Source organism: Carcharhinus amblyrhynchos, chromosome 29, assembly GCF_965287045.1.
Source record: "Carcharhinus amblyrhynchos chromosome 29, sCarAmb.v2.hapA, whole genome shotgun sequence".
In the NCBI taxonomy this organism is placed as follows: domain Eukaryota; kingdom Metazoa; phylum Chordata; class Chondrichthyes; order Carcharhiniformes; family Carcharhinidae; genus Carcharhinus; species Carcharhinus amblyrhynchos.
In genome coordinates, this window is record NC_137352.1 from 6,158,117 (window position 1) to 6,175,845 (window position 17,729).

The 17,729-nt window shown below is 44.7% G+C and overlaps 1 protein-coding gene across 1 annotated transcript; it reads right to left on the bottom strand.

The window, feature by feature from the left end:
* Positions 1 to 600: 600 nt before the first annotated feature.
* sc5d (sterol-C5-desaturase) lies at positions 601 to 16,143 on the bottom strand. Its single transcript, XM_080214609.1, has 6 exons — positions 16,072 to 16,143; positions 8,209 to 8,301; positions 7,888 to 8,105; positions 3,960 to 4,092; positions 2,527 to 2,627; positions 601 to 1,652 (listed from the first exon to the last, which is right to left on the bottom strand). The coding sequence occupies exons 3-6, from the start codon at positions 8,095 to 8,097 to the stop codon at positions 1,203 to 1,205; spliced, it is 894 nt and encodes a 297-aa protein (XP_080070735.1). The 5' UTR covers positions 8,098 to 8,105; positions 8,209 to 8,301; positions 16,072 to 16,143; the 3' UTR covers positions 601 to 1,202.
* Between the last annotated feature and the right edge of the window lie 1,586 nt (positions 16,144 to 17,729).

Consider the following 17,729-nt stretch of genomic DNA (forward strand, 5'->3'; position numbering starts at 1 on the left):
GCAATGGAAGTCCCTCCCTCTTGTGGTGATGTATCCAAGCTTGTCCTGATAACACTCCTGTAAAGTCACTTTTTACTAAAAGCATTGTGTAAACTTGTTTTTAAATAGATTTTTAAAGATGGGGTTTTTAAAATAGAATCATCAAAAATGGATGGATGTAATGTACCATCACAGATCAGATTCTAATATCTTAACTTGGAAACTTGGCAAAAAATTGACTTAAAAGTACCTGCATAATACTTATGATCTGATGAGGTAAAGACTCTGATTTAATTGTGTGGATGAGTTTGCCAGAGATAAGAATACATTCCACCCTGCATACCCCTGGCAGTAGCAGCATGTCAAAACTGACTTGTCCAGTTTCAGAGCCAGATCTCCCCACGTGATGCACCTTTGAGATGTCACTAAAGTGGACTGTCTAATCAATAACAAATTGAGGCTGGTTTTGTGTTGTGGGCCCAGGGGTGCTGGACTATCTCCACCTCATTTGGCACAGCATTCTTAGCTTTCACTGGACTGGAATCTAGCCCTACAACATGGTCCAGTTCCCTTCCAGATTACAGATAAAATGATTACACTAAGTCAGATTCATTACAGCAGCATGACATTTTAATGTATATACTAACATGATCAAAGAAACATTATACAATATAAAGTAGGCAAACTTTAAACATAACTTTATACACCCAAACCCTAGTAATAGTTTACAATATTTCACTTCATATTTACCAATTATTTTATTCCAAAACCATAAGTTATACAGCATAAAAACTGTAGGCATTAAATTGCTGGAAATAATAATCCACATTCTTTAGCAACCAATTTATTCCTGTTAATATTTCATAATTAAAGCAGCCAAGAATCACCTGTACCCTAGATAGTGGTGTGCACAACAAGAAAGCATTTATTTCAGTTGTATGCTGGCCCAAGTTCACAGGTCCCCTGTGCTACATACAAGTAGCCATCTGCAGAAATTTTGCAAGTAATTCCAATCAGCAAAAAGATAGTGAAATGGGGATTCACAACGCTCGCAAAGCTACTAGTCTTTTATTGCTGCACATTTCCAATTGGTCTTATTTGTAGCGATAAAAATGCAGTAAATCAGAGCAATGCCTGGGTTAGGTATCATTCATTTTCATCTTGGCAGGATGAGAGCGTGTCACCGAAAGAAAGCACAGGTAAAGTCAGTGAACAGGAGCAGCTCACTCCTCCTTGCAGACCTTTCTATCAGCCATGTGGCCATTGGAGGAAGAGCTGCTGCATAGCTTTCCCTCGGCCTTCAGATTCCGCAGGTAATCGTGGGGGCCTTTGCCTTCGAAGGCCGAGGGGCACTTGTAGGAACCCCCGATTCTGTCCCAGAGTGTGAAGTACTGCCCGTAGTTATAGTCAAAGTACAGGTGGTGGTCGGTGTGATGCGCTGCCCCATTGATGACCTCCTTGAGGATCTTGGGTACTTGGTAGTTTCCGTCATGAATGGACACAGTCCAGATGTTGACAAAGATGTACAGGCCCAGGTAGACCAGCTTGTGTAGTGGGAAAAGGAAGGGATAGAGATGATATGGGATACTCTGTAGGAAACCATCCACGGGATGAAAGGCATGACTTGCAAACGGGGTTGCAATCTTCCAGATATGGTGAGGTTTATGTAAATGCTGTTGGGAGAAGTTACAAAAGATCTTGTTAGTGATCACATGACACAAAGGCATACAATTTGTAAAATATCTTCCACTTATTGTTTAGCTAATCCCATCTATCTTCCAGCACCTAAAATCAGGTTAGCTGAAATGATGAAAATCCAATCTTCTTCTTAACTTTATTTCCACAACATAGGTTTAACAGGTTTGTGACACAAACCCCTGCAGGCAGGGTAGAACCTGCATAGTAAAATTAGATAAATACGTGAAGAGGAAAGAGCAGGGAAGTGGGACTGATTGGGTGACTCTTTCAAAGAGCTAGACAGCCACAATGGGACGAATGGTCTTCTGTGCTTTTTTTAAAATTAATTTGTGGGACATGGGCGTCGCTGGCTGGCCAGCATTTATTGCCCATCCCTAGTTGCCCTTGGACTGCAGTTGAGAGTCAACCACATTGCTGTTGTCTAGAGTTGCATGTAGGCCAGATCAAGTAAGGATGGCAGATTTCCTTCCCTAAAGGACATTAGTGAATGAGATGGGCTTTTCTGACAATGGGCAATGTTTTCATGGTCATCAGTAGATTCTTAATTCCAGTTTTTTTGTTAAATCAAATTCAAATTCCACCAGCTGCCATGGACGGGATTCAAACCTAGGTCCCCAGAACATTAGCCAAGTTTCTGGAGTTACGGTCTGGCGATAATACCACTTGGCTAGCCTTTCCCTTTGAAATAAATACTGGCTATGTCCAAGTGCCTCCCTTTGATCAATACAACATTGAAATCTTTATCCAATTGTGACGATTAAAATCTGACCCTTATTTTCAAAACTCCTAGTTAGTTATATGCTGCCTTGTGAATCCAAAACCTACCATCTAACATTAAGCATGCCTCACCTTATAGACGAGTTTGTGGTGAAGAAACCGGTGGATCCAGTAGATACACATGTCAGTGAAGAAAAGGAAGGAGATCATGCTGAGGACCACTCCAAACCAACCTGATCAAAACAGCAAGGTCAGGGTTAGAGTGGGACACTTAGGATATAAAAATCACACACATTATCCAGATCTCCTTACAAACATGGTGAACAAATATCACAGGTGAGTCGGAGGGGGGAGACAATTCCTTCCATTTCATAGAATCCCTAAAGGACAGAAGGAGGCCATTTATTTCCACATCATAGGTTTAAAGAAAAGTTTGGATTTTCATCAAGTTTGCACCCTCTTACCCTGGGTTTACTCCTTAACCACATGCATTTACCCCACTAATCCCCCTAACCTATATATCTTGGGACACTGACAAATTTAGCACAGCCAAATCAGTTTAACCTGCACATCTTTTGCACACCTCTGGCATGCACTAGGCAGAACAAGTGTTACTGGAGTGCAGAAGGCTGAGGTCTATAAAATAATGAGGGGTATAGATAAGGTAGATAGGCAATATCTTTTCCCAAAGGTAGGGGACACTAAAACTAGAGGGCATAGATGTTAGGTGAGAGGGGAGAGATACAAAAGAGCCCAGAGAGGCAATTTTTTTCATGGAGGATGGTGAGTGTCTGGAACAAGCTGCCAGAGGTGGTAGTAGTAGGGGCAGGTACAATTTTGTCCTTTAAAAAAACATTTAGATAGTTACATGGGTATAGAGGGATATGGGCAATTGGGACTAGCTTAGAGCTTTAAACAAAAAAGAGCAGGCGGCATGGACAAGTTGGGCCAAAGGGCCTCTATGATTCTACAAATTCCAGCATGGACCTCTGGCTCCTCCCCTGGAGCCATTTTAATATTTTGCCCTTTGGTGGTCCACATACACTCTAAACTCAGGCAAGTGTTCCATAAAGAGTAACAGCTTACATTTATATTGTACCTTTAAAGTAGCAAAACACTCCAAGACCTTCACAGAAGTGCTATCAGCCAGAATTTGATTCTGAGCCACATTAGGACAAATGACCCAAGGTTCAGAGAAAGAGGTAGTTTTTAAGAAGTGTCTTAAAGCAGGGAAGAAATGCAGGTGGAAAGGCTTGGGGGAGGGAATCCCAGAGCCTGGACAGCTGATACCAAATATAGACTCCACTATGCAGTTGACTAGGGTAAGCAACACAGAAGAATGGGGATTGAAACTTGCTTCATTCACCTGAGATTTTTCCAGAAAAACCAAGTTTGATTGGTTCTCAATTCATTGACAGGTTTTGAGAAGATGCCTGATCCCAACTCATTACCCACAGCTGCATTTCAATTGTGCAAGGAGATTAAATGAAATATCAATCAACATTCCCTTCCCAGTGTCAAATTCCCATCCAATTCCCTATATTGGTTTTTGTGTTAAAGCTTACCATAATGGGAATCATCGATATTGTCATACAATTTACTGTACCCTCGGACCTCCGCAAAGAACAACGCCACGGTTGGAATGCTCATCCAAGGCATCGACTTCAGAGCGTATTGTATCTCCCGCTGCACTTGATTCTGGAAGGAGGAAAAGACTAGCTTTAAAAACATGCACAGAAACTACTCAAATTACCTTAGCTTCCAAAAATACGGAGCTCCGTGCACATTTCAAACTTTTGACAAAGGGAGTCAAACCTTTTCTCTTCCTCCAGGTGCTGCCAGTCCTGCTAGATTTTTTCTAGCATTTTTTGTTTTTGTTTCAGATTCCAACATCTGTGGTGCTTTGCTTTTATTGCACAACTCAAATGTTCTTAAAATCATAGCACTGAAATGACTCATTCAACCCATCAAGTTGGTGCCATTTCCTTTCTCAAGCACCATCTAGATGCATCACAATTTTCTGCCCACATCTCATATCCTGTAACATTTTGCTATCCTTTAAAAGAATTGGAAACAATGATTTGCAGTAGCGAACTTGCACAACAATACTGGAACTAGATAAAACACCACTTAGGGCACAGCTTGAGTACTCTGTGCAGTTCTAGTCACCTCATTACAGACAGGGTGAAATTGCATCAGAGGATACAGGGGAGGTTTTGGAGACCAGGACTGGAAAACTGCAGCTATGAGGAAAAATCAGATTGGTTGGGCTTGTCCTCCTTGGAATAGAAGTGGCTGAGGGAGATCTGATTGAGATGTACAAATTTGGCACATCTGCTACGACTCTCACCAACTTTTACAGATGCACCATAGAAAGCATTCTTTCTGGTTGTATCACAGCTTGGTATGGCTCCTGCTCTGCCCAAGACTGCAAGAAACTACAAAAGGTCGTGAATACAGCTCTCCCATCCATTGACTCTGTCTACACTTCCCGCTGCCTCGGAAAAGCAGCCAGCATAATTAAGGACCCCATGCACCTCAGACATTCTCTCTTCCACTTTCTTCTGGAAGTGAAAAAAGATACAAAGTCTGAGGTCACATATCAACCCATTCAAGAAAAGTTTCTTCCCTGCTGCCATTAGACTTTTGAATGGACTTTCCTCGCACTAAGTTGATCTTTCTCTACACCCTAGCTATAAATGTAACACTACATTCTGCACTCTTGCCTTTCCTTTTCTATGAACGATATGCTCTGTCTGTATAGAACGCAAGAAACAATACTTTTCACCGTATGCTAAGACGTATGACAATAACTATTCAAATCAAAATTGTGAGGGACCTGGATACAGTGGGTGGGAAGGGCCTATCCATATTAGCAGAGAGATTGGTGACTAGGGCACATAGCTTTAAAGCGATTGGAAGAAAGATTAGAAGGGGAGGAACAATCTGATCAGAGGGTTGTGGGGATCTGGAACATGATGGGCCATGTGGCCTCCTTCTGTACTGTGAACTTTCAATGAATCTCACCTTCCTGTTTGAAGAAATCTTTTTTAACCTCCTGTTCAATTGCTGTTGAGTTGCCCCAAATTTCTGTCCTTTAATCGGTAGGATATTACTATTTCACACCGTTTACTTTGAAGATCACTTGTTAACCTTCCAGCTCCCTAAAACAAGGCCTTAATTTCCCAGTCTCTGTACAATCTGAAACCTCATTAATTGCAAGGTACAATATATACTAAGGCAGTGGATCTAATCCATAAAGTGAGACACAAAGAACAGGATTTTACCATTTCAAATGGCAAAAACAAAACACAGCCCCACACTTTGAAAAACATTGTGCAAGCAAGGAGAGGAAGTGAGGAGGGAGAGGTTGGAGTGACAGGCTGCTAAATCTACACCTTGAATTAGTAAGATATTTTATTCGAACTGATCCCTGTAGGCAAGATGTTCATGATGTGGAGATGCCAGCATGGGACTGGGGTAAACACAGGAAGAAGTTTCACAACACCAGGTTAAAGTCCAACAGATTTATTTGGTAGCACAAGCCACTAGCTTTTAGAGTGCTGCCCCTTCATCAGATGAGTGGGAGTTCTGGTCACAAAAAGGGTATAAAGAGAGACAAACTCAATTTATAAAATAATGGTAGGAATGTGAGGCTTTACAGGTAATCAAGTTTTAAAGGTACAGACAATGTGATGGAGAGAGGATTAAGCACAGGTTAAAGAGACATGTGTTGTCTCCAGCCAGAACAGTTAGTGAGATTTTACAAGCCCAGGCAAAAATCATTTATCCTGGGTGAGCCCAGGATGAAAGAACACCACTTGACAATCACCAGGCAAAAGTGTTCTCTTCTTCTTGGGAACACTTCAGCAGTCACAGGCATTCGGTCTCTGATCTTTGGGTAAGCTTTCTCCAAGGTGGCCTTCACAACACATGATCACGCAGAGTCGCTGAGCAGAGACTGATAGCCAAGTTCCACACATGAGGACGGCCTCAAACAGTATATTGTGTTCATGTCACATTATCTGTAACCCCCACAACTTGCCTGGGCTTGCAAAATCTCACTAACTGTCCAGGCTGGAGATGATACATGTCCTTTTAACCTGTGCTTAACCCTCTCTCCACTCACATTTTCTGTATCTTTAAGACTTGATTATCTGTAAAGACTCGCATTCCAACCATTATTTTGTAAATCGAGTTTGTGTCTTTATATGCCCTGTTTGTGACCAGAACTCCCACTCACCTGATGAAAGGGCAGCACTCTGAAAGCTAGTGGCTTGTGCTACTAAGTAAACCTGTTGGACTGGTATTGTGAGACTTCTTACGTCAAGATGTTCCACAGAGGAAGGGTACAAAGTATTCACTACAGAGGCAAAAACAGTGACTCTGTTGCAAGACAATACTAGCCCCAAAATATCTCATTTGCTAGTCCCAGTGAGAGTGCTATCAAAATGATTTAGGAACCTGTACGCAATCTATTTTTCCTTTTTTTTGGTCTCAGGAGTTCTTACTCCATTTTCTTTACATGGAAGATGCACAGTGGACAATATTATCACTGTTGTTGGATCCTGATAAACAAGGGTCATGTCCATAAGTCCTGTCAAGTCTTCAGATGACTCAAGAGCCTAATTCTGGACCCACAAGTTCTTCTGTAGTGGGGATGGGACATGTGTCGGGGAGTGGGATCCGCATGCCTGGGCTGGCTTCTCTCTCTCTCTCTCTCCCCTGCCGCCATCATTCTGCCTCATGTCGAGTTGCTGAGCCTCGAAGAAGCTCGAGTCTTGACGGACCGGGTGAAGCAATGCCGTTGGGTCTACGGTCTTCTCACTCTAGGACTGATGTTACCATCTTCCTGAGGGCAGCCTCAAGTGTTTCCTTATATCTCTTCCTCTGGCCATCCTGACAGCATTGACCTATGGAGAGCTGGGAGAAGAGAATGCAACGGCTCATCCATCAGACTTGGTTTCACAGAAGCAGGACTTTGATGCTGGTAGATCCAGCTTCATGGAGGATGCTAGCACTGATTGGGTGGTTCTCCCATTTGATTTCCAGGATTCAACACAAGCAATGCTGATGGAAGCTCCAAGGTTCATGATAGACTGTCTAAGCTTTGTAAAGTAAGGAGTGTGATCCACACAAATGGCCTTATTGACTTGCAAAGGTCCCATCTGTTGGTGCAGATGGAAGAGGGCAGTGCTGGCGCAGCTGACTTTGTGCAGGACTTCCACACTCTACTGAGTAACCAACAAAACAATAAGTCGACTCAGGGGCGATACTCCTCCATCTCTGCTCTTTTTAAACTGATCGTGCGATGATCTGGATTTATAATGAAAGAAAGATTTGTGGTGCTTTGGGGAGAGAGCAGGAGGAATGGGACTAATTGGTTAATTCTTCCAGGCAGCCAATACAGGCTCCTTCTGTCAGGAATAATCAGGAGAGTAAGAGAGTGACAGACTCACAGAAGGACACAAAGTTCAGGAGTGCAGCACCTACCGGTAAATACTGTGGATGCTCCTTCAGTGTGTGGTCAAAAACGAAATAATAGCTAAAGATTCCAAAGAGGAAGTAAATAGCAGCAGCTCCCAGATTTGTTACAATCAGAAGGCTGATTATCTGACGGAGGGCACCATCCTCTGACCAGGAGTTGGGGTACACGTATGGTGTGAAAAAGTAGTAGTCTGTGTAATGCAGCACGATATCCATGGCATAAGCTGTGAACCAAAAGAAGAGAATTTGTAAGTTCATCACCTAATAAATCGATTCACTGTGATTATTTTTCAGGTCTCCATTCATCGTGACCCTAAGAGGACTGACCTGTGCTGTGTGCTGATTAACATACAAACATTCGGAGAGATTCCTCTGGTCAATATTTGAACAGTGTTTTCTGCCCATTCACTTTTGCAGCTCCTTTAAAACAAACAGAAAATAATTTCAGAACAATCTTAAGTGATTGATCACAAGAATTTGCCCTGCCTCATTTCAAAGCCAGGGAAAGAGCGGAGATCCATCATCAATAATGCGCAAAATTGTTAAAACAAATACTCAGGATCACATGACTGTAAGATATAGGAAAAGAGTTAGGCCATTCAGCCCACTGAGTCTGTTCTTTGATTGATCGTGGCTGAGATGTTTCCATTCATTTGCCTTTTCCCTGTAATCTTTGATCCCCTTTCCAATCAAGAATCTATTGATCTCTGTCTCAAATATGTTCAACGACCTGGCCTCCAAAGCTTCGTGACAATGAATTTCACAGATTCATCACCCTCAGCTGAAGAAATTTCTCCTCATCTCGGTTCTAAAAGGCCATCCCTTTACTCTGAGGCTGTGCCCTCTCTCGTCTCTCCTACTAATGATGTGGAGATGCCAGCATTGGACTGGAGTAGTGCTGCCCCTTCATCAGGTGAGTTCAAGATTTGTTTCACAAACAGGGCATATATAGACATAGTTTATATATAACAGAGGAGCAGCAAGCATGTGAAAGCTAGCGGCTTTTGCTACCAAATAAACCTGTTGGACTTTAACCTGGCGTTGTAAGACTTCTTACTGCCCATAATCAGAACCATAAACAGGTGAATAATGTCCATTCTGACAGTTGGAGGTTATCTGTACCAGTGTTAATACTCCCAGTAACTTGGTTGAAGTTTAATACCCCGGGTCTATAGCTGATATTGTTCTTGATGTTGCAATGTTCCTTACAGAAGGACTGCCTGTGACCTTCCCTGCGATTCAGGGTCATCCTGATAAAAGGAGCCCTCTGGGTTTAGTGTAGAAGATCCCATGGTGCTATGTCAAAGAAGAGCAGGGGACTTATCACTGGCATCTTGGGCTAATATTTATCCCTCAGTCAGCATCTCAAAAAGACAAATTATCTGGTTATATTCACTTCACTGTCTGGGAGCTTGCCATGTGCAAATTGGCCGTCGTGTTTACAACAGATACTACACTTCATAAAGTACACCATCGACCATAAAGCACTTTGAGATGGTCGGTGGTCATGAAAGGGGCTACAGAAATGCAAGTCGATTTTTGTTCTATTTGGAATCTAATAAAATTCAAATTCATTAGCCCAGTTACAGGGGCTCTTTTGATAGGATTTTATTATTCTATTCTTACAGCACAGAAGGAGGCCATTCGGCCCATTGAGCCCCCGACAACAACCCCACCCCGGCCCCCCCCTTGCAACCCACGCACCCACCAGACCAGTCCCCCTGATGCTAAAGGACAATTTAGCATGGCCAATCAACCGAATCCTTTGGACAGTGGGGCGAAACCAGAGCATCCGCAGGAAACCCACAGAGACACAGGGAGAACGTGTAAACTTCACACAGACAGACAGTCGCCCGAAACAGAGCTGTCAGTACTTATAAGACTGTCAACTGTGCATTGCAATATACAGGCACAAACTCTGATCAACAAATATACTGTAGAATCAATCTAGTAACTGGGGTACAGTATTAACCGCTTAATTGACTTAAACAATACGAATATAATGCACTTCACATAACCATTAAACATTATTACAAAGCTCTTTGTACCTGTCAATAACATAGCTGGGATTTTATGTGAGAAGCAAGCCGGAAAGGCACAAATTGTTCGTTCAGGTTCACAGGTGTACAGGAGGGTATGGCTCAGAGACAGATAACTACTATTTACAATAACACCTTTCACAAAGCATTTCACATGTAAATAATCTGCCAAGTATTGCTTTTGTTTAAAAAAACACATAGCAGTCAATATTGTGTGGAGCAATATCTCACAAATAGCACTGAGGCAGATAAATTAGCTGCAGCAATGTCAAATGAGGCAATAAAAAGAATGCAAAAGTGAAAGCAGTCAAACGATCACCCATGAGCAAATAGTACAGCACAGAAGGCGGCCATTCAGCCCATCAGATCCAAGCCAGCTCTTTCACAGAACAATTGACCTAACCTCCCTCTCTTCTCCAAATATTCACAATTTTCCCCGGATGCTCTGCATAAATGGTATGCTAATCAGGTCACCACAGCATAGGAACACACTATGTTTTGCCAAACAGGACACCAAATTAAATTAATCCCTTCTGCCTGCCCTCTATTCCTTGCACAGTGGTTAGCACTGCTGCCTCAGCACCAGGGACCTGGGTTCGATTCCTAGCTTGGGTCGCTGCCTGTTGGAGTCTGCACATTCCCCCCATGTCTGCGTGGGTTTCCTCCAGATGTTCCAGTTTTTTCCCACAGTCCAAAAGAAGTGCTGGTTAAGTGCACTGACTATGCTAAATTTGCCCTTAGTATACTCAAACAGGAACTGGAGTGTGGCGACTAGGAGATTTTGCAGTGTTAATGTTAGCTTTCTTACGACACTAATAAATAAACTTAAAAGACCATAAGACAAAGAAGCAGAATTAGGCCACTCGGCCCATCGTGTCTGCTCCGCCATTCAATCATGGCAGATATTTTTCTCATCCCCATTCTTCTGCCTCTTCCCCATACCCCCATTCCCCTTATTAATCAAGGCCCTATCTATCTCTGTCTTAAAGACACTCAATGACCTGGCCTCCACAGCCTTCTATGGCAAAGAGTCCCACAGATTCACCACTCTCCGGCTGAAGAAATTCCTTCTCATCTCTGTTTTAAAGGACTGCCCCTTTAGCCCAAGCTTCTGCCCTCTGGTTCTAGTTTTTCCTACTAGTGGAAACATCCTCTCCACGTCCATTCTACCCAGACCTCACAGTATCCTGTAAGTTTCAATAAGATCCCCCTTCATCCTTCTAAACTCCAACGAGTACAGATCCAGAGTCCTCAACTGTTCCCCAAATGACAAAGCTCTTCATTCCAGGGATCATTCTTGTGAACCTTCTCTGGACCCTTACCAAGGCCAGCACATCCTTCCTTAGATACAGTGCCCAAAACTGCTCACAATGTTCCAAATGGGGTGTGACCAGAGCTTTAAACAGCCTCAGAAGTATAATCCTGCTTTTGTATTCTAGCCCTCTTGATATGAATGCTAACATTGCATTTGCCTTCCTAACTGACAATTAAACCTGCACGTTAACCATAAGAGAATCTTGAACAAGGATTCCCAAGTCCCTTTGTGCTTCTGATTTCCTAAGTATTTCCCCATTTAGAAAATAGTCTATGCCTCCATTCCTCCTTCTAAAGTGCATAACCTCACACTTTTCCACATTGTATTCCATCTGCCACTTATTCAAGTGCTTATCTAGAAGTCCCTTAAATGCCCCTATCATAACTGCCTCCACCACCACCCCTGGCAGCACATCCCAGAAACTTATCGCCTTCTGTATCCCCTCTCAAAGGGCAAAGAACAACTCACTTTGACTCTCACCACACACACACACAGCAAATCTTTTCCCCTTCCAAGTATTTACCCAAGTTAGAGAAACAGCTCCCACCACCCCTGTCAGGCAGACTCCAGACTAGAAATCGTTGCATCCCACGTGCCTCGGGTTTGATCAGAAATGCAGTCAGCATAATTAAGGATCCCACACACCCAGACATCTCTTCCACTTTCTTCCGTTGGGAAAAAAATACAAGAGTCTGAAATCATATACCAACCAACTAAGAACAGCTTCTTCCCTGCTGCTATCAGACTTTTGAACGGACCTACCATATATTAAGTTAAATAAGAACATAAAAAGTAGGAACAGGAGTAGGCCATCTAGCCCTTCGAGCCTGCCCTGCCATTCAATAAGATCATGGCTGATCTGAAGTGGATCAGTTCCACTTTCCCGCTTTCTCCCCATAACCCTTAATTCCCTTGCCTACCAAAACCTATCTACCCGTGACTTAAATATATTTAGCGAGGTAGCCTCCACCACTTCAACGGGCAGAGAATTCCAGAGATTCACCACCCTTTGAGTGAAGAAGTTCCTCCTCAACTCTGTTCTAAACTGCATCCCCCCCTTTACCTTGAGGCTGTGCCCTCTAGTCCTGTTGTCCTTTCTGAGCAGGAAGAATCTCTCTACCTCTACCCTATCCATCCCCTTCATTATCTTATACATCATCCTTCTAAACTCCAACGAGTACAGACCCAGTCTATATAGTCTCTCTCCATAGTCCAACCCTCTCATCTCCTGTACCAGCCTAGTGAACCTCCTCTGCACTCCCTCCAAGGCCAAAATATCCTTGTGCAAGTGCGGCGACCAAAACTGCACACAGTACTCCAGTTGCGGCCTCACCAGTGCCCTGTACAGTTGCAGCAAGACCTCCCTGCTTTTATATTCTATCCCCCTCGCTATAAAGGCCAGCATACCATTCGCCTTCTTGATCACCTGCTGCACCAGCAGACTGGGTTTTTGCGACTCACGCACAAGGACCCCCAGGTCCCTCTGCACCGTAGCATGCTGCAGCTTTTCACCCTTTAAATAGTAATCCCTCCTACTATTATTCCTGCCAAAGTGGATAACCTCACACTTGCCAACATTGTACTCCATCTGCCAGGTCCTCGCCCACTCGCTCAGCCTATCTAGATCCCTCTGCAGACTTTCCACACCCTCCGCACAATTTGTTTTTCCACTCATCTTTGTGTCAAAGTTGATCTTTCTCTTCACCCAAGCTATGACTGCAACACTATATTCTGCACCTTCTGCTTTCCTTCTCCCCTACGTACTCCACAAACAGTATGCTTTGCATAGAGCGCAAGGAACAATACATTTCACTGTATACCAATACATAGAAACTAGAAGCAGCAGTAGACCATTCGGCTCCTCAAGACTGCTTCCCCTTTTATTTTGATCATCAAATTCAATATCCCGATCCCCTCCCCTTCCCTCGATCTCTTTAGCCCCAAGAGCTATATCAAATTTCTTCTTGAATTCACTCAACCTCTGGGCCTCAACTACTTTCTGTGGTGGTGAATTGCACAGATTCACCACCTTTTGGGTGAAGAAATTTCTCCTCACTTCAGTTCTAAAAGATGAGAGGTCACACAACACGAAGTTATAATCAAACCGGTTTATTTGAAATCGCAAGCTTTCCAAGCACTGCTCCTTCTGCTCCTTGGAGCAGCACTGTTCCAAACACTTGTGCTCTCAAATAAATCTGTTGGACTGTAACCTGGTGTGACCTCTCACCTTGTACATCCCAGTCCAACACTGGCATCTCCACATCAGTTCTCAAAGGTTTATCCCTGATCATAGAATCCCCTACAGTGTAGAAGGAGGCCATTTGGCCCATCAAGGCTGCACCCATCACAATCCCACCTGTTCCAGTTCTCATGACCCCACTTATTTATCCTTCTAACGCTCTGATACAAAGGGCAATTTAGCATGGCCAATCCATACGTTTTGGACTCTGGTAGGAAACCGGAGCACCCAGAGGAAACCCACGCAGACACGGGGAGAATGTGCAAACGCCACACAGACAGAGACCCAAGCCGGGAATCGAACCCGGGTCCCTGACGCTGTGAGGTAGCAGTGCTAACCACTGTGCCACCCCAGTCCCAAAGCCAGCATAAGAACATAAGAAATAGGAGCAGGAGTAGGCCATCTAGCCCTTCGAGCCTGCCCCGCCATTCAATAAGATCATGGCTGATCTGTCGTGGCTCAGTTCCACTTTCCCGCCCTCTCCCCATAACCCTTAATCCCCTCTCTTATCAAAAACCCATCAACCCGCGTCTTAAAAATATTTAGCGAGGCAGCCTCCACCACTTCAATGGGCAGAGAATTCCAGAGATTCACCACCCTTTGAGTGAAGAAGTTCCTCCTCAACTCCGTTCTAAACCGCCCCCCCTTTATCTTGAGGCTGTGCCCCCTAGTCCTACTGTCTTTTTTGAGCGGGAAGAGTGTCTCCACCTCTATCCTATCCATCCCATTCATCATCTTATACGTCTCAATGAGATCTCCCCTCATTCTTCTAAACTCTAACGAGTACAAGCCTAGTTTATTCAGCCTCTCCTCATAGCTCAAGCCCCTCAGCTCCGGTATCAGCCTAGTAAACCTCCTCTGCACTCCCTCCAAGGCCAAAATATCTTTGCGCAGGTGCGGCACCCAAAACTGCACACAGTACTCCAGCTGCGGCCTCACCAATGCCCTATACAGCTGCAGCAAGACCTCCCTACTTTTATATTCAATCCCCCTCGCTATGAAGGCCAGCATCCCATTCGCCTTCCTGACCACCTGCTGCACCTGCAAGCTGGGTTTTTGCGACTCATGCACAAGGACTCCGAGGTCCCTCTGCACCGTCGCCTGCTGCAGTTTTTCGCCATGTAAGTAATAGTCCTTCCTACCATTATTCCTACCAAAGTGGACCACCTCACACTTGCCAACATTAAATTCCATTTGCAATTTCCTGGCCCATTCGCCCAGCCTATCTAGATCCTTCTGCAGACTCTCCACACCCTCCGCGCAATTTGCCGTTCCACCAATCTTGGTGTCATCAGCAAATTTCGACACCCTACACTCGGTTCCCTCCTCCAGATCATCTATATAAATGGTAAAAAGCTGAGGCCCCAGCACCGACCCCTGGGGCACTCCACTAGTCACCATCCGCCAATCCGAATAGCACCCGTTGACCCCCACTCTCTGCCTCCTATTTGACAACCAATCCTCTATCCACGCTAACACCCTACCCCCAACTCCATGTCCCCCGACCTTCTGCAATAACCTCTTGTGAGGTACTTTGTCAAACGCCTTCTGAAAATCTAGAAAGACCACATCCACCGGCTCTCCTCTATCCACCGCCCTAGACACATCCTCATAGAACTCCAGTAAATTTGTCAGACACGACTTCCCCTTAACGAAACCGTGCTGTGTCTGCTCTATCAAGCAATTCCCTTCAAGATGCCTCGCTATTTCCTCCTTAATGACGGATTCTAACATTTTACCTACCACAGACGTTAAACTAACCGGCCTATAATTCCCCGCCTTTTGCCTGGCACCCCTCTTAAACAATGGCGTAACATTAGCCGTTTTCCAATCTTCCGGCACTTCCCCGGAATCCAGCGACGTCTGGAAAATAACCACCAAGGCATCCACTATCACCTCCGCCGTTTCTTTCCGAACCCTCGGATGCATTCCATCCGGTCCTGGGGACTTGTCCACAATCAGCCCCTCCAGTCTGTCGAGCACCACCTCTCTAGTAACAATAATGTCATTCAGGCCCTCCAGTCCTACCACCTTTCCATCGCTAACACCCGGCAAATTATTCACATCGTCCTCCGTGAAGACAGAAACAAAAAAGTTATTCAAGACCTTAAGCCATATCCCCATCCCCTACCACTAGGTCCCCTTTCTCATCCTCTAAAGGACCAACGTTCACCCTAGCCAGCCTCTTCCTTTTTATATATTTATAAAAACTCTTGCTATCCTTTTTTATATGAAGCGCTAGCCCAGCTTCATAGTTTCTCCTACCCTTCTTTATCAACTTCTTTGTCAATCTTTGTTGACATTTAAACCTTTCCCAATCCTCTTCTCGCCCACTACTCTTAGCTACTCTAAACGCCTCCGCTTTTAATTTAACACTTTCCTTCACCTCCTTCCTTATCCACGGCTCTCCACATCAGTTCTCAAACTATCCGACAATAATAAATCAGATCAGGTGGCGCACTCCGACAACGCCGCCTCTGAGTCTGGCGCTGCCAACGGAGCCAAGCTAAGGTTCATCCCGCACCAGCGGCCTCCCTCCTCCCCCGAGCCCCCAACTCAGACACCGGGTCCCGTGCAACACACCACCCTCTCCCTACCTCTCAGCCCAGGCTCCGCACTAATTTGAACGGCCGGCTTTCCGTCCCCCGCTGCAGCCCCGGCCATCCCCCGCCCACCGACGTTGCTAAGGAAACCGCCAGTCCCCACCCCCCTCTAGCCCTGACTGACAGCCACCTTGGCCAATCGGAACCCGCGTTCTGACCTCACCTCACGCCGGACTGGTCAGACCACCTGCCCATCACGCCAGGCGAGTCTGTCTTGACCAATGGAAAGAGAGATTGGAGAGGGCGGGGTTGTCCATGTGGCCAATCGGAGCTCGGTGGGCGGGAATTAGAGCCACTGCGACAAATCACGCCGTGGGCGGCCATTGGCTGCCGAGTGGCCTGAGCCCTCTCATCACCAATAGGATCATCGGCTGTTCACTCTTAAAGGCACAGGCACCCCAGAGATTTAAAGGGACAGTAACCTAGAGATGTCTTTTAAAGAGGCAGTAGCCGCAGAATTTAAAGGACCAGAAACCCAGAAATTTAAAAAGTTTCCTCCCACAGTCCAAAGCTGTGCAAGTTAGATGGATTGACCATGGGAAATGTGTAGAGTGGGGGAGAGAACCTGGGTAAAATGCTCTGTCAGAGGACTGGTGCAGACTCGATGGGCCAAATAGCCTTTTCTGCACTATAAAGATTTTATGATTCTATGACAGTAAACACAGTAAGAAGTCTGACAACACCAGGTTTAAGTCCAACCGATTTATTTGATAATAAACTCACAAGCTTTCAGGGTTTGTCCCTTCGCCAGGTGAATGGAGAGTTCTGGCCTCAGACAGAGCATATAACAGCACAGACAGTTTACAGATTGCTGATTAGAATGCAACCCGGATTTAAAGGGGCAGTAACCTTGAGATTTAAAGGAGCAGTAACTCCACAATTTATAGGAGCAGTAATGCCAGGATTTAAAAAGACGGTATGCCTTGGACATAGAGGAAGGTTAGGTGTAAAGATTCGCATTCTAATCAGTAATCTCTAAACTGTCTGTGCTTTATATGCTCTGTCCGAGGCCAGAACTCTCCATTCACCTGACGAAGAGGGAAACCTCGAAAGCTTGTGCGTTTACTATCAAATAAATCGGTTGGACTAAAACCTGGTGTTGTCAGACTTCTTACTGTGTTTACCCCAGTCCAACGCCGGCACACCCACATTTGGACATAGAGGAGCAGCAACAAAAAAGACCTAGAAGTCCACAGCTCAGAAGGAGGTCATTTGGTCCATTCAGTCTTTGTTGGTCAGCAAATAGCTGTCCAATCTAACCCTCTTCATCTGTAGCCTTGGAGGTCATAGCATTTCAAGTGATTATTTAAATACTTTTAAATGTTGCGTGTTTATCCTTCTACCACTCTAAGCACCAGATCACTTCTGCATTTCCTTTTGAATTCTCCTCTAGACCTGCTATCCCTTAATCTAAATTGATATCCTCTGTTTATGGACTCCTCAACCCTGGGGTTTAAAGTGCAGTAACCATGGGCTTTAAAAGGGAATTATATTAACAGCTATGATCCATCAGCCTCTTCTCAATGACCGCTGGTATGCCCAACCTTTCCTTAACCACAGGGATGGAGTGAATAGTTGACACCAGCTGGACATGACATTGTGCTTTAAAAAAGGAGCACTTATTAACTCTTGCTGATGTTGACAACTATCAT

Bases quoted from the DNA above. Each gene is read 5' to 3' on its own strand.
- sc5d (XM_080214609.1), bottom strand. From the start codon at position 8,097: ATGGATATCGTGCTGCATTACACAGACTACTACTTTTTCACACCATAC. The intron at 4,093-7,887 runs GTAGGTGCTGCA...TCCTCCTTCCAG, and splicing joins AGCATCCACAGTATTTACCG to AATCAAGTGCAGCGGGAGAT. The intron at 2,628-3,959 runs GTAAGCTTTAAC...TGTTTTGATCAG, and splicing joins TATCGATGATTCCCATTATG to GTTGGTTTGGAGTGGTCCTC.